At 33.9% G+C, this 18,109-nt stretch overlaps 1 protein-coding gene across 1 annotated transcript; it reads left to right on the plus strand.

The window, feature by feature from the left end:
- The first annotated feature begins 16,637 nt into the window (after nucleotides 1–16,637).
- LOC134266766 (uncharacterized) lies at nucleotides 16,638–17,474 on the plus strand. The gene has a single exon (XM_062748992.1). The coding sequence runs from the start codon at nucleotides 16,638–16,640 to the stop codon at nucleotides 17,472–17,474; it is 837 nt and encodes a 278-aa protein (XP_062604976.1).
- The last annotated feature ends 635 nt before the right edge of the window (nucleotides 17,475–18,109 follow it).

The following is an 18,109-nucleotide window of genomic DNA, read 5'->3' on the forward strand; positions in this document are numbered from 1 at the left end:
GAACAAGATGTGTTCGTGAAACACTATGCACCCGGCGGCAACAAAAAAAGCTATTTTTAGCATACAACCATAAGTAACAGTCATGGTCACAAGGTCGTTGACCTTGGTGTCATTTGAAAGAACTTGATAAGTTGATTATGCACACCAAATATGAAGTCTCTATCTTTTATGGTTCAAAAGTTATGGTAAAAGGTACGAAAAAGCTATTGTTAGAATATAGGTCACAGTCAAGGTCACCAGGTCATTGACCTTTGTGTCATTTGAAAAAACTTTATTAGTGTAGTAAGCATACCAAGTATGAAGTCTCTTTCTTTCATGGTTCAAACGTTATGGCGAAGGTTAAAGATTGCAGATAGGAAAACTATTTTTTGCAAATAGGTCACATTCAAGGTCACAAGGTCATTAATATTTGTGTCATTTGCAAGCACCTAATTAGTGAAGTATGCATACCAAATATGAAGTTTCTACCTTTCATGGTTAAAAGTTATGGCGAAGGTTAAAGTTTGGAGACAAACAAACAAACAAAGAAACAAACAGACAGACAGTCAGACAGACAGACCCTACAAAAACAATATACGCCTCGGATCTATCGATCCAGGCGCATAAAAAATAAAAATATGGCAGTTCTCTACAATTTTTAAAAGTTTTATTATACAATTAAATACATTTACAAAAATTAATATTTTAAAGATATAATTTAAATCAGCAAATAAAACATTCTGAATTTCTTTTTTATCAAAGAATATTATGAAAAACTTATATTTATTCCTTTTGCAAAACATTTCATATATTTACTTCTCAACACGTAGTTTAAATGTAGTTGAACTTGTACAGTTGTATACTACAAGAGTGTAACATAGCAGTTGCATTCATAGTAGAAGCAATTGTGTCTACAGTCTCATGAACGCAGTTGATGACAGCATGTTCATAGTTGGAGAAAGCAGTGGGAATGCAAATATTTACTTTTAAACTCTATTTTACGTATCTTTGTACATGCCGTTCTTAGCCAAATTCTCTTTACACGACATGATCAATTCCCAAGTTACTTGATGTACACATATTACGTCATCGATGGTAAAAATTAATCAAAATGACAGATACAACATTACAATATATATATATATATATATATATATATATATATATATATATATATATATATATATATATATATATATATATATATATATATATATATATATATATATATATATATATATTTGTTTATATTCATTTTTTAGAGTTAAATTACATCTCTAAATACCAATAATACAAAACCTTTTGTTGTAAAATTAACGTTATCTCGCCTATTATGACGTTATAATGTATCACTGACTTAGTCAAGCTAGAATATGTGTATCCATCCTTATCACCCCTGCGTATTGTATGTAATTTTTAAAACTCTTTATCAGTACAATAAATGCAAATGTGCTTTATATCAGTGTACATTGTATAGACTAAAGCAAATGTGTTTAAAAGTTAAGGTTTAGAATAAAATAAGTGATTATGAATTTTTTTTTTACCATTAATCGCAATATTGAATTCACCTGTACTGTGTCAATGTTTGTTTATATGTAGTGTATTTTCATTTACTTATATTGATCATTTTTAAAATTTACTTTCAAATTTCTTTTGTGATCATTCATTGTTAAGTATGTATAAAATATCCTTTCATCATTTTTTTTATCCGAAAAAGGATAATGAATTAACACACGTCTATATTTTCTCTCAGGCGTGCGTTGTTTAAAAGCCTCAACTTCCTTATTTTTAAAACATTCACATTTTTTCCCAAAGAACTATAATGCGGTATATTGCATATCTTGCCCCCACAAAAGTCAAATTTTGCAAAATTCGTAAAATGTGATGAATTCTATAAATTGTATAAGAAATATAAATTAAGAGAATATGTTATAGTTTCAAATTAGTTTATTGACAGTTTTTTTTTTTGTTTTTATCACGTAACAAACTAGTCCGATTTTATACATATTTTTTAGAAAGAGGACAAAATTGACACAACTTCAACAATTTTAGCGATAAAAATTATAAAGCAAGTTTGCTCAGGAACAATATTTACATATTTCATTGATATTATCATTCTACACATTATATCAAAATATTGAGCCTGATCAAACCTGCACTCGATGATTTGTACTCAAAATATGGACGTAATATAAACAAATTTTCAGTAGAAATCATGGAATATTTAAATTTACGTCATTTTCGTGACGTCATTTCAAACATACCACGTCATTGCTTATGAAATATTCAGTTCTTTGAAGTTAGCATATACCTCCCTGTTTTAGAGAATAATTAAATATTTCTCCGTCAAAGTTTGATTTGGGGGGCAAACATTGGTTATTTAAACAATAAAATGCTTTCTTTGTTTGTTATTACTGGAATGAACAGAAACAGCTGTTGCAGAAAAAAAACACATAACCTGTGTAAGCGGGTTATGTAATTTTTTTCTGCAATAGCTGCGACCGTTCATTCCAGTAATAACAAAGAAAGACATTTTATTGTTTATATTTATATCTGTTAAAATAATAAATTAAAGTAGGATTAAAAAGATAAATTATTGTATTAATGATGCGAACGTCTTAATACGTTTGATTGATGGAACAGCCATCGATTAAGAAATCTGTACAAGCGACATACCTACTGTAGTTTATGCAGTGATGAACGCAAATGGGGTTTCTTAAGAAATAAAGGAGAAAATATTCAGTGGATGTAAATATTACCGAATAAAGTCCTTTATTCTATGTAGAAGTTACTTCAAAATTTTAATGTGTTAAATTTTTTATTGTCATCTCTCACGAGAGATGACACATTAAGTGTGATTTCCGGATATGAAGTCTCAATGTACGCTACCATTTATCAATCGGCAATCCTCGGCTGACTCCACTACGCTCCATACAAAAAGCGCGAGGCCACCCGAGGATCATCGGTTTGATGATGAATCTATTTTCTAAATAAAGATCGAGGTGTAAACAATGAGCAATCTGCCTTAATTATTATTGAGAAAAACCAAGCTACACAGAAATCATCGAGATTGCCTGAGTGATGGGGGTTCTTCAAAAATATACATGTGCACTATATGTTCTCATGTATAGTCTTCTTAGCTATTACGTAAATGATGGTCATGCAGAACACGATAGAATCTTCTAACTAGCTCAGCACTTGTGTAAAGATCCTCTGCGGCCGACGCGTGGATGCAAGAATTCACAGAAAAAGAATATAAAATTTAAAACATTCATAAGTAATCGCATTAACTGATATGGATTGATTGTGAAAACTTTGATTTTTTGGTTCATTAGTCATTCTTTAAACTTGCTGTCATTTTTTAAAATAATACAAGTCTGCAAGCTGATTAAGCGATCGAATTTATTAATCATTATAATATCCATAAGAAACTACACATTGAAAGATTTTTTAAAAGATCACAAAGAGGCATTATTTTTCTTATCTATTCTTATTAAGGATTTTTCATGTTTATAAAATACACGTATGAAAATATAATTATACATGTATACTCGTATATACGCAGTGCACGTGAATTTGGAGGATTACTAAATAATGACACAATACACAGTATTCCGAAACACAGTCGTAAGTTCGGGGTTTCCAAATGAGGACTTTTTCCAGATAATTTGTAAATACTAATAAAATATTTTAAATTTTTGATTTTTTCTTTACAAATTTTACGAATACTGTTTAGTGGGACATTAACATTGACAAAAATATTTCTATTATGATGATCCGAAGGAAATGGAAATGTTAAGTAAAATTCAAACAATTATACGAGGGGTGATCAAAAAGTTCGCAAACTTTCTCTATATCTACAAAGCCACAATTTAGATTAAATTGAAATTCGGTACACACTTAGCCATTCACATGTTCTTTGAATAGGATATGCTGAATAAAGTTTCTCTCCTTGTTTGTGACGTCACAATGTGAAAATGACGTCACTATTTAGGTCACTTGTGACGAAAAATGGTTGTCTCAATCGAACTCGTTCAACAAACGACTGTACAATTTATTGTATATCTTAGAAATCCCTCTACAGTATCATATGATAATTTGTACACAGTTTATTGAGATAAATGAGTTCCTATAAATTCAGTTAATGGTTGGATTAATCGTTTTAGTGGAGGAAGGCTGATGGTTAAAAATGAAACTTGTCATCTTGCCCAGTGAATTGATGTGCATTAAAATCGGGGAGGATTAATTTAAAATATAATCAACATTAAAACCAAATATTGTTTCTTGTATGGAAGTTATTCAATTAGTTTGCGAACTTTTTGATCACCCCTGTAGCGGCTTAGATTAAAATTTCAGCAAAAAAGTTCACTTGTGGATACAAGCATGAAATTTGGTACAAATGTCTATCTGGTACTAATAAATCTAAAAACATCGTTGGCCACCGCGATTTCCGCCATTTTCAAGATGGTCGCCACTAAAACAAAATGGCGACATTTTCAGGCAGTTTGGCCTCACATACATTCTCTAACAACCAAAGTAACTATACTTTGGCCGCTGAAATATATCTAAAAATTTTAAAAAGGCTATAAAAATCATATTCTAGCTTAAATGCAATAAATATAAAGACAAAATGATTTTCTTATAACACAAAATATCGTTCCCTATTGTAGATATTAACGACATTATCACAGTAGCAAGAAGCCATCTTTAAAAAAAATTGCAACAGATATTCTACAAAAAGCCTTGCAGGCGTTTCCTCACTATCATGGGACTGAATACCAAGTAAAATTTTGTATTTGAAAGCCCTCAATAAGTAAAATAATTCCTCAAGAAACATAAAATATCATGGAGTGAAACACTCATCCAATGCACGTAAAATCTCAATAAATGAAATAATCCTTTGGAGAACATACAATAGCACTGATTGAAATATTCTTTCAAACAACCTTTAATTTTAATGAGTGAAATAATCCTTTAAGGAACGTTAAAAAAAGGAAATGAATCAACGTTGTATTTATGACATAAAACAACAGGCAACCATTTGGTATCCACAATGAAGAATGCCATGGACTGTTAAGTCAGCACCATCCTTTTAAAATCCAAGACAAACGCCTGTGATAGCTAAAAGAAGCCGCTCGTAACCAACAGATACGAAGAGAATGACTGGAAATTTATGGTGAAGATAGATATGTTGTCAATATGTTCAATGGATTTCATATTGAAATGGCAGCTTAAAACTGCTAGGTGATTCGTTGAAAGGAAGCGGCTGGATGACTGCATTGATTCAAGCAAAAGTAGCATATTCTGGAACTGCTGAGTCTTTCCTAGCATTTTCTAAATCTTGCTAAAACAAGACAAGATAGTCAAATTACTGCCTGCTGTCTGTATGATTTGATATAAAGTCGGACCAAAATGCAAAGAAACTCAATGATTGTGATGAAATTGAAATAGATGATCTATTTTTCTTGGAGTTCAAAACAACAACAAAAAAGATTTCACAATTTAAATTTTGGTAAAGAATTCTTTTGGAACTCGTTGTCTTTACTTTGTAAGGTCTTGCAGAGAATCAGATGTTAGGCTTTACAAAGAATGCTAGTAATTGTCGTTGGTCACATCAAATATGTTCTATGGGTACCATTTCACCTTTGGGTGCAATGTCAAAACACCCGGACATATGTTGTGATAAATCAAAAAAGGAATGTACTTAGAAAAAATAATAGTTTTCAAACTTTGCCATTGGTCAAGCCCATGAGCATAACAATGCTAATTGTAAGAAGTGATGGTTACATGTAACAGAAGATCAGGTGATGGTTAGCGGAAGATCCAGCTGTATTAAAGGTGGTACATGTACCTGGTCCAGAAATCAGCAAACTTACTAAAGATTTCACATGAATATGTTGAAATGTTCAAGAGAAGAAGAAAAACATCACGAAGAAAGTCATGCTGCTCAAGAAAGTTTTTTCACAAGTAAATCAGGCTATGCCTACATGTATAATTTTGGAAATGGAAAATCCGTTTGAGGAAGAGTTGTTTGATCTTTATAGTTGTTGTTGAAACTGAAAGTGCAGGATTTTTATAGTTGTTGTCGAAACTGATGAAACTGCAGGATGAAATATTAAAAAAGGGCCGGGATACATTGGGAAAGAACAATAATAGGTATTCCTTTTAAGAGTATCTGAAGGTGCTAATCAAGGTTTTATGAACTTGTTCAGAAGGATAAAGTTTGCATATTCAATCCAAAACAAAATTCTGATTCTTCAAAGTCAAAGTTGGCAAATTTTGAAGATGGCTATAGCAGTTTTTTTTCCTGTTATTTATTTTCTGTCACAGTAGGCAATGCGAAGAACTTTCTGATCATGAAAACCAGGACACCTCTCTCTCTCTCTTTCACAAAATGTTTTTAATAATGTTTTTAATTTCAACTGATGCCTATTTTGGAAGCAGGAAAAGAGTTGCCAAATAATGTACTGACAGAAGATTGTCAGTTATATTTATTTATTGAAACAGCTTTTGTAATTGACAGTGCATCATTAGTCAATTCTAAACAACCTGAAATTTTAACAAATATGCCAATGTCATTATCCTTCTGCACATTAATTCTCTTGTAAAAGGTAATTTGAGGGTAAACACTATCTTCCGTGTTCAGAAAAAGATAGTTTTAAGGCAGAAACTGAAAAGAAATGTGGCATGGGTCTAGACGAAAAGTAACAAAGTAACTGGGAACACTAGACCACCAAAGTCATGGAACACTTTCTTTCAGTGTGACAAGAACAAAACTGAATTGGGGGTTGGGGGTTTAGCAGGCAGAATTATATTCACGATTACAGAGGCAACTATCATTGTAGTTAAGGGAAAATTTGTCAATATAGGCAAAGCTATAGATACCAACTTTATACCGCTTTGCTAACATGAAGAAGCTGACACCCGTATGTTCCTTCATGCAAAAAATGCAGCACCGGGTGGTAGCAGCACAGATCAATCTACATGGTTTGTTCGGATACGGACGTTGTTGTGTAACTCTTTTGAGGAATTAAATGTGGATCAGTAATGAATGACATTTTGAAAGGGCAAGGATTTGAGATGAATAACAATTTATGATGTTGTTAGATCACTGGAACCATATCAAATGCATTACCATTCTTTCATGCATTCACGGGTAGTGATGCAGTGTCGGCCTTTAAATTGTTTGGAAAGGTAAAAAGACAGCATGACAGGTCATGAATATATTTGAGAACGCCAAAGAAATATTCAAATCCATTGTTGAAGCACCCCTTTTCAACCCTTTAATCAATGCACTGGAAGAATTTGTTGTGACAATCAGCAATGCGAAAAGCATTAATGACGCTTGCCTTGATTCCCTCCCTAAAGAGCTGCTCTTGTAAAGCAGATTTGGAGACCTGGATTGCATGATGGTCATTCATGGGGTTAGTCACTACTAGTATGCAAGTGGCTAACTTTACCCTCACCTTCCAGTTAGGGTTGAGTAAAAAAAAAAAAACGTGGATTTTGTGCCCCACACTGTACATTCTTGTGCATCATGTCAAGAGCTATTAAAATCTTGGTGTAATATATCTTCAACTGCTTCAGGTCCGGATTACCTTACATTGCTTTATGCAGCTATACACGTTTCAGAAGATTAATTCAGTCATGTGTAATATATCTTCAACTGCTTCAGGTCCGGATTACCTTACATTGCTTTATGCAGCTATACACGTTTCAGAAGATTAATTCAGTCATGTCTTAAAACAGCTTTTGTTTGTATTTATTCGCATGCGCAGTGTATGTATATATAAAATGGAGCTCAAACTATATCATGTACCAAGTTGCCTTTTATTATTCTAGAAGAAATAAAAGTATTACCGAGGAAGGATGAAAATATTAGGAAAAATTATGAAAAAAGGCGCCATTTTGAAATAAGTGCCGGCCATCTTGAAAATGGCTGAAACTTGAGTGGCCAACGATATTCTTATTTCAGTAATAGTCAAAGAACCTTCATGCAAAATTTGGTGCTTGTATCCGCAAGCGAAATATTTTCCCCACTATCCGCTCCGCTATAGCATGGCTTGTGCTGCAAAATTAATCACAAAAGACTTCAACTTGACAAATTTATAAAGGGATAATAAACACTTTTGTCATTAAGAGTTTTCTTTCTTGTTCGAGTATCGATGTACCTTAAGTATTATGGATTTCGTTACTTTGTGAAAGTGCGAGATATATATATGTCCATGAAACGTGTCCAACTCTGTAGCTTTGATAATTTCCAGATAAAAGAGTTTTTTTAAAAAACATTATTGTAGTATAATTCAGTGTGAAATACTTTAGCAACATATGAATCATGATATTTTTAAGATAATTTTAGAAAATCAGATCTACAAATATGTGCCATAACTCTTAAATAGTAACCTTGTACTGTTGTAATTATTCACCACAAGCCCTCCCTTGTCTACACTGTTTGTTGGAGTATTAAGTCATGTAAATAAATAGATAAACATAAGTTTGTTAAAATATTTCCTTCCTATCTGCAACATAGTATTTTTGAGTTTGATCATTACTTTTTTTCCTATACCTAAAATTGTAAATCACCACTTCCCTTCCCTAGAGGAATAGAAAAATCTGTAATAGCTGAGAAAAAAATTGCACTTCACTGTTGACATTAATGGAGCCAAAGAGATGACATTTAAGGCTTTCTGGAAAGCTAAACTTATATCAACTGTTTGTTTATTTCGCTATTTGAAAGATAAAATGCTTACACGTAATTTGCACGTATATTGTAAATCTCCGTGACTTCCCCAGTATCTGACGTCAATGGGCGTGCTTTACAGAAATTGACAATCACGTGATGCTGGTAAATTGTTTGATTAAACAACACGGTTTTAGACTCATATTTCTTTCAATTACATAGAATATTATGATTGTTTAAGGAATCGCTGAAGGTCTTTCTATTTAGATTGTTGTCTTTGCCAGGCACGTCAAGAACATCTGGAAACCTTATGCAAAATATCGTACATTTTTACATGTTAACGATTTTCTGGAATACCAAACGTACTAATTCTATTTCGAATCTATAAATGATTTTTTTATGATACTTTCTTTTGTAGATAGTTTTTCGTAGCCTTCCGTATACTTGACCTCATATCATGCGCGGATCTAGAGGGGGGTCGGGTGGGTCAGCCCCCCCCCCCCCCCCCCAGAATTCACCAGGTTAAAAATGTATATACTCAAACAAAGAAAACGTTACCATGGACCCCCCTTGGAAAACGCAGACCCACTCTGGTAATCACGAATATCTGTACAATGGGTATGAAAAGTTAAAGATCTGAGGCAAAAGAAGTCACCATTCCTCCCCCCCCCCCCCCCCCCCCCCCCCCCCACGAAATAGGTTTTGACGTGTTTGGGCGAGTTTTTTTTTTTTTTTGCTTGTCAAGAAATTTCTGGGAAAGGATTTTTTTTTGACTGAGGTGGACCCCCCCTGGAAAAAAAATTCTGGATCCGCGCCTGTCATATAAATATTTACTGTATTTATTTTGACTCAGAGGAGGGGCTTTTGTACACTTTATTTATATTAAAGCCTTTCATCCGCAACAGTGTTAGATCGAAACGGGCCAGGAAGAAGGAAGTAAATTTTATGAGATCTTAATCATGTTATGGACACTTTTTAGATAGACAATGAAAGCTCTTTAAATTTATTTGAATGCTAATTTATTTAGAACAATGAATGAAGAATTGCAAGGTAAGATTAATCTCTCTCCCATTCATTTTCTCTCTTTATCGCTCTCTTTCTATCTCTTTCTCTCTCTCTCATTTATAAACGTGCTTCATAATGCACGAAATGCAAATTCGAAGTAATTTAGGTTATATGAAGAGAATAATACATACCTTTTTCCATATCACATCCTGTATCACTTCGAGACCCCAATATCATCAAGTTGAAATTGAAGTATTTTTTTAAATATTTTATATAGAACACAACCTCTGATGTTAAATATGCAAATATACAATGAAAGATCTGTGTTGGAAGATGAAAAAGCATGTTTTATTTTTTGTATCGTGGACTGTGCTCATATTTAATTCTTTCCTGAAGGTAGTCAAATAAACATGTTTTCTGCAAATTTCAAGAACATTGCAATTTTTAAAGCCTGTTTCAGATATCTGGATTCTATTAATAGGAAATGAAAGCATCAATTGTCTATTTCATTTTGATAGTAGACTGATTGCCACCCCACCCCGCTCCTCACTCACCTGGAATTTACCGTCCGGTAAAGAAATATTACTGCCTTTATAACTAAGTGTAGAGAAAGTAACGATAATTGAAATTGACATGTAAAAGTAATCGTGACTGAAAAATAAAACTTTGCAAAATTAACAAAAAAAAAATTAGCTTAAGAAAATGCCTTCAGAATATCCCGATAGCAAGGGAATTGGCCATGGTCTTTAATGATAAGTTCTATATAAAGCTAATAAATAATCAATTCACATTTTGAATTTTTTTCATGTAATGACATAAACTATGGAAACTGATATCAATCAAAGAAAATAACGAAAATGCATTATATTGATGAAAGATTGATATACTACATAATTGGTGTTAAATATTCATGTAATTTATAGGTGTGAAAGTCTTTTCCTCCAAAAAAAATATTTCAAATTGTTTCTTGGTGTGTACTGTTCAGAATTGACCGTCAAATACATGTAAAAATTCCTGGCATTTGTTGATGCAACTCGCAATCAATTTCAACTACCTTTTATATACCCACTGTTTATTTTAAATCTCATTTCTGAGTTAGCTCTGCCCATTAAATAAATAAATCCTCTCTACTGAGACTACTTTTAGGGTTGTTTGAACTGCTCTTTGGGATCGCTGGGACCGCTGTGGGACTGCTTCAGCACTATCCCAGAGAGCAGTCCCCGGGACTGCAGTGGGACTGCTTTGTGATAGGTTGGTTCTTAATGATACCGTATATTTAACATCATGAATTTCATTAATACAAGACACGGGTACCAAATCGAGAATATGAATCAACCTTGATTGTCGCATGCAAAGCAGGCCTAGGATGAAAAGACCACAGAAATAAGTAACTGTGGAACCTCGCTCATTAATTGCTGGAATTATATAAATAGAGGGAACGTTGCAACCAATTTGCAGACCTCATTCTCATAAGCAATTAGTGTTTAATGGCTGTAAGAGAGTCCATTGTCTTAAGTTCCATTGTATCATGACACCTGATGGAATGACAGCGCATCTCTTCGGCCAGATTGTAGGTCGAAGTCATGATGCCGGTATGTTAAGAGAAAGCGACGTTGAGCATTAACTGCAACAATGTATGACAAAGGCAAATAATGATATCAACTTCCTCTTTTGTGACCCTGCAAACCCATTATCATCCAACCGACATGTAATATCTCTATTTTGAGGAGGTGTAATATTAGCGAATCAGATGCGATTTAACAAAAAATGTCGGCAGTGAGAGTGTGTGTAGAATGAACCATCACTAAAGTTTAAACTATCTTTGCTTTGACCGTGTACGTCTACTTGTACGTGTAAATCTAGAAGTGATTTTACACGTACGCGTAACTAATGTCGTGTTCTGTTTAACAAATTGAACGTGTACCGGTACGTGTAAAACGTCATTTCAACATGTCACTTTACAATCCATTTGTATCAAATAAATCTGTGGCTTGAAATAAAAAAGATACATTGGATGTTCGTAATAAACTCTCAACTTCATATTAAATACCGCCTGAAAAAAAAATTATTTTGTAGATTGAGTTTAAGAAGCTACAAGTTTTCACCTACGTGTACTTGCGAATCTACACGTTGTGTACAACTTGTAGAATTACGCAGTATGTAAAACCGATGACGTAAATCGCATTAAATTAGGGGATTTCCTTAGCTACACGTACACGTAGACGTACACGGTCATCTGCTTAACCTCTCTAATAAGAGGAATCAAAACTGTACTTGCACCCGGCTGGAAAGTATTAAAGAGTTGCATCAATCCAATTTTCACACCATTCTCTACGGTAGCAAAGCTGAGACATTTTTTTTGTTAGTCCATTATTTACACACTGAATTGGGGACGGATTTGTCTATTATTTCCCGATCATGACAAAAAGCACATGGCGGATATGACCGCTCAGCAGGGCATGCTCACTCTTCCATGGCACCTGATCCCACCTCTGATGTTTCGGGGGTCCGTGTTTGCTCTGCTCCCGTTTTGTATTGTTTTATGGACTTTGAAATTGAATACTCTTCGTTATCTCTATCATCTAACCATAGCTCCGCCAGTATTTGGTCTAAAACTTACACCAACTTCTAATTACGTGTATTTTTAGATCATAAGTGGCCATTCCACCTATGTATCCATGACAATAAAGCTGTCCAGTGTAACGAATGCGAAGACTATACTCTAGGCTAATTTCGTTGTTAGTTATGGTGCATATGTATGATTATTTACGAGTCGTGTTAAGCTTGAATGCAACAAAATAGTAGATTCTATACAAGGTTCCACCTCTTTTCAAAGACTGCAATGGGTGTTGAAAACATGATAAAGTTGAATAAACTTAAAAGTTGAACTTATTTTACTGGAAGCAAATAAAAAAGAAGAAAGGGTCAAAGTCTTGAAAACGGATATAATATTGAAGACTTCAGTCTGTAATAATTGTAAGCCATTATCAGAATTTTTGTGTCCGGTAAGAGGAATCAGGTAATTGACGATGTTTGCATAATTTATGCATTAAGATTTGATTCTTTGATCGAAATTGATAATCAGTTTAAATATTCCTAAAAATACCAGTACTACATCTATAGCCTCCGGCCCGGGTACTTAGCTAAATGGCAGTGATAGCACTGAAATACTCTCATAATACGATGTTCAAAATGTAGGCGAGGCGTATTTTACTTCTGTGAAATTTTACGCGTTTAAATTTTACGGATTTATAAAACTCATTTGTAAAAATTAGTCAAAATAAGCAACACGTAAAAAATACCCGTTATACGCTATACGTGAAGCATTTGCCTATAATTCCATGATTTAAATGTTTTCTCCAGAGACCGTTTCTCTAAACAGTGTCAAACGCTTGCTTGAAATCTATTAAAGTACAATTTTTTTCTTACACTTCATCAGTGTGTTTGATAAAAAAATATAAAGTCAGGATATGGTCTAAAGTAGAATATTCTTTCCTAAAACTTGCTTGATTCTCTTGAATAAGTTCAATCTCATCTGCGAATATTTCTAATCGTTTGCTTAGTATACTTGTGAAAAGTTTAACCAAGCAGCTCAATAAAGTAATAGAACCGTAATTTTCTGGGGAGGTCGGATCGCCCTTATTTTTAGCTCACCTGAGCCGAAGGCTCAAGTGAGCTTTTCTGATCACATTTTGTCCGGCGTCGGTCTTTCTAGCTGTCTGTCTAGCTGTCTGCCTGTCTGTCTGTAGACTTTTCACATTTTCGACTTTTTCTCAAGAACCGCTGAGCCATTTTCACCCAAACTTGCCACAAAGCATCCTTGGGTGAAGGGGATTCAAGTTTATTCAAATGAAGGGCCACGCCCTCATTCAAGGGGAGATAATTGGGAATTAATGAAAATTTGGTGGCATGGTTTAAAAATCTTCTTCTCAAGAATCACCGTGCCAGGAAAGATGAAACTTATGTGGAAACATCCTCAGGTAGTGTAGATGCAAATCATGATCCCCAGGGGTAGGGTGGGGTCAAAATGGCCGAACAAAGTTTAACATAGAAATATATAGGAAAATTCTTTAAAATTCTTCTCAAGAATAGCAAAACCATAATTGATCGTATTTTTATGGAAGCATCCTCAGATAGTGTAGATTCAAGTTTGTTCAAATCATTACCCTCGGGGGTAGGGCGGGGACCAAAATGGCCACCCAATGTTTTACATAGAAATATATAGGAAAATTCTTAAAAATCTTTTTCTCAAGAATAGCAAAGCCATAATTGATCATATTTATATAGAAGCATCCTCAGATAGTGTAAATTCAATTTTGTTCAAATCATGACCCCAGGGGGTAGGGCGGGGCCAAATTGGCTGATCAAAGTTTTACATAGACATGCATAGGACAATTCTTTAAAAATCATCTTCTCAAGAAAAGAAAAGCCATGATTGGTAATGGGACTACTTTTGGATTTAGACTTTTTAATAATAAACCAGTTTCTACTTTTTCCAAGCCACAGTGCTCAGGTGAGCGATGTGGCCCCTGGGCTTCTTTTTGTAAATAGGTTTTACAATACCCACTAGCCACTCATCTGGAACCAGTCCACTATCGTAAATAATGTTAAAAACATCTTGTACACAAGTAAAATGGTATACAATGTTGATGAAATATATTCATTTACAATGTTAACAACACCAGACGCTTTTCCATTTTTTAATTTATTTCCTGCCTCAATAACTAGAGCGTCACTAATTTCAAAGTAAAGTATATCATTTGAAGATTCTCGCGGTTCTAGTACTCTATCAGCCGAGTTAAAATCATCATCATTATTCTCATTGTTACATTCATTAATACATATGTACCTTTCAAATATTAAACTACCTCTTCACTTTTTGACTCTTTATAAAAGAATTTAAATTAATATTTTCCAGTAAGCTTTAGTATTTTAAGTGCGAGTTAGGTCAGCTTTATATTTTCTAATACAAGTATCCATAACTTTATTAAACTTCTACTCGTCTCTTTAGATTTTGTTTGTTTTCTTTTTATTTACTCAAGTTATGCATTTTTTTTAGCCAAGTGAAATTTTCCTTTAGCTGTTTTGCATTGTCTATTTAACCAAGGTTTGTTTCGTTCTTTATCTTTAGAATATTGACGCATTGAAGATTATACATATAATAAATTGTACTTTAACAAAATAAAATTGAATGTTTTAAATTTGATATTGGTTCTTTTACTTCAAATGCTAAAATTTAATGTAAAACATCGCTTTATTTAAAGGACCCTGTGGCAGGAAATAGATAAGCATTGAGCCGTGCATTTGTATATAATGCGAAAGACAATTTTTAAATGGAAAAGATTTTGAGTCTGCGAAGAAACAGATTAAAGTTTTAAAAAATCTTTTCAAAAGAGTTAGTAGCGTTGTGGCAACGCACTTCGAAAAAAAAATCAAAGTGCGTGAAATTCGGGACGCACTCATCGCACTTTGAAAAAAATATTTCAAAGTGCGTTAAGAGTGTACATAAACACTTTTTATCTTGGGGACATATAACGATTTTGAAAAAAATATGTATGAAACAAAAAAACTCTAGACATATTTCAGTAATTCATATTGTATTAATTACAGTGTATAAGTGTGTATTTTTCGAAAAACGTTTTAATTTACATGTACTCATTTAACCTCATTGGAAACAAAGAGAGGACGAAGACGAGTACATGTAGAACGGCTCTCAACCCAACTTTTTTTCTTATACATTGTACAAAGCTGCCGGTAGCAAATGGAAAGTGCCCAACCCCCTCAAAAGTAAGCCCCAATTTTCAATGCCTATATATCTTTGTAAAACATTTGTGTGCCTGTCCGGGTACCGATGCCTATGCTACACCCAAATATATGTATTTGCATAACTGGTATGATGTTGAAAACTTTCAATAAATTTTAGTTTACATAAAAATGCATGCAAACTTAAAAAAATTAAGTATACAGTAAAACATTTAAGAGAGATAGAATTTTCAGGGTATGGATTGATTGATTGATTGTATACTGCTCAACGTCCCTCTCTAGAATATTTCACTGATCTGGAGACGTCACCAGTGCCGGTGAATGGCTGCAAATTTAGGCCTATGCTCGGCACTTAGGGCCTTTGAACAGGGAGAGATCTTTATCGTGCCACACCTGTTATGACACAGGGCCTCGGTTTATACGGTCTCATCCGAAGGACCACCCATTTAGTCGCCTTTTACGACAAGCAAGGGGGTACTGAGGACCTATTCTAACCCGGATCCCCGCGGGGCTTCAGGGTATGGAAAAATAAAAATCGCACCCTTTCACATCCTGGGATGACCTCATTATCAAAGAGTTATCAAACAGGTTCAATTATTTTTCATACCTAAGATTTGCAAAAATATTGACCAAGCATTGACACGCATTTTTCAAAGTGCTTTAAAGGTACTTGGACACAGATTTGAAGTTATAATTTTCTCTATAATATTACGACTTATATATTTTGATAGCATTTCACACAAAAATTGATCAAAAATCTTATTTCATATAAAAGATATTAAAATTTCAAATTTTTTGGAGGGTTTGGTTGACAAATCCTTGCGCTTTCACAAATTAATTTTATTCTTAATCCTTAGGAAAAGTGACAATCTCGTTGTGTATAAATGAAAAATAGAAAAAAGCAAGATGGCGCTCGTGAGGTAAGAGGTGTTTTTTCGGTGAGCGCGAGTTTGGAGATATTTAGTGAATTAATGACTATTGTGACTAAGGATTTCCTAACAGTGTGCTAAAATAACTTAAGAGGAACCTTTACACTGTGAAAAAAAAATATTTGAAACGATCTATCTGTGTTTTTTAAAGAAAGGAGATTCTACACAGTCTACACAGTCGTGAGTACTGTTTACTACGATCTTTAAACACCTCGATTTGTTCGTGCTGTTTTCCCTTGTGAAAGACTTTGTTGACGCTACATCCAAATAAAAACAAAAACATGCCTGGTACTAAGAAAGGGTCAGAAAAAAGTAAATCTGAAAGAAATGAAACGGTTGAAATAACAGATGACTTGACAATAGGGTCATTAAAAGCTGATCTACTTGAAATTAAAGAATGCTTGCAACAAACGGTGAAAACGTGCGATTTAGAATCAATGGTGACTAATATAGTGAAGGGACTTCTGAAGATTCATGAAGCAAATGCAGAAAAAAGAGAAACGCTGTTAAATAAAAGAATCGATAACCTGACAAAAGACGTCGATAGATTAACAATGGAAAACGAAACTCTAAAAGAAAAACTGTCGGAAACTAACAAAAACAATAGAGAACTGAAAAAGGAAATGGATCAGCTGAACGATCTTGCTACTTTTGCCACAGTGAAAGCTAACTATAATGAACAATACAGCAGAAAAAACAATATTAAAGTTTACGGTGTCCAGGAAACAGAAGACGAGGATATTATAGAGGTCGTGAAATCTGTATTGAAGGAGAAAGGGGATGTAGAGGTTAACGAATGTGACATTGTGGCATGCCACAGGATACCTGGATCCAAGGGTAAAGGACCAAAACCCATTCTCATGAAAATGACAAATAACGACAAAAAGGCCCATATAATGCGAAAGCGGTCAAAAGTGAAGGCAGCCCCCGGTAACATTCGACTAGGCGATGACGTTACCAAGGAGAACGGCGAGTTGATCGCGCGCCTGTTGGACTGTGAGGGTGTTTCATCGGCATGGTACTTCAATGGGTCGGTTTACGGAGAGGTGAAGAAAAAACGAGTGAAGTTTGACATTCTTGATGATATTGCACACAAGGTAAATAAGATCCGGGACTAAAATATCCGTCCGTACCTCAACTGATTTTAGTGCGGTAAAATGTATTTCCGGTGTCATATGTGTTTATTTTTGACATTCCAAACAGTGACTCACTTTATCACGGTAGTCAACTTGTATTTTCGTGGAACTTTTTTTATCGTTGAATATCATTGTCTGATCTTTTTTACTGCTTTTCTCTTCTTTGCTCTATCTTCTCTTCTTTTCTGAATCTCTACATATTTAAATCATGAGTTCACCTCCATCGTTCCGTTGGGTATCTAACAGTTTTTGCACAATAATTATACCAAATGGTTAAAATTATATCCGTAAATTGCCAAGGTTTAGGCGATATTGCAAAACGCAAAGATGTTTTTAATTATTTAAGATCGTTGAAATATAATATTTATTGCTTGCAAGATACACACTTCTCCTGTGATATAGAAAATGAAGTAAGAAATTTGTGGGGATACCAGTGCTTTTTTAGTTCATATACTACAAACTCCAGAGGAGTCGCAATTCTTATTAATAATAACTTTGATTTTAAACCTATTGCAGAAAAGGGTGATATTGATGGAAACTATTTTTTACTTAAAGCATGTATAGAGGGCCATGAAGTATTGTTATGCACTATTTATGGTCCTAATATTGACACACCA

This window comes from Saccostrea cucullata, unplaced genomic scaffold (assembly GCF_032062105.1).
Source record: "Saccostrea cucullata isolate Sc308-1 unplaced genomic scaffold, CSIRO_AGI_Scuc_v1 ctg2945, whole genome shotgun sequence".
In the NCBI taxonomy this organism is placed as follows: Eukaryota; Metazoa; Mollusca; class Bivalvia; order Ostreida; family Ostreidae; genus Saccostrea; species Saccostrea cuccullata.

What these genes read in the sequence shown, in the direction of transcription:
- LOC134266766 (XM_062748992.1), top strand. Translation starts at nt 16,638, where the DNA reads ATGCCTGGTACTAAGAAAGGGTCAGAAAAAAGTAAATCTGAAAGAAAT.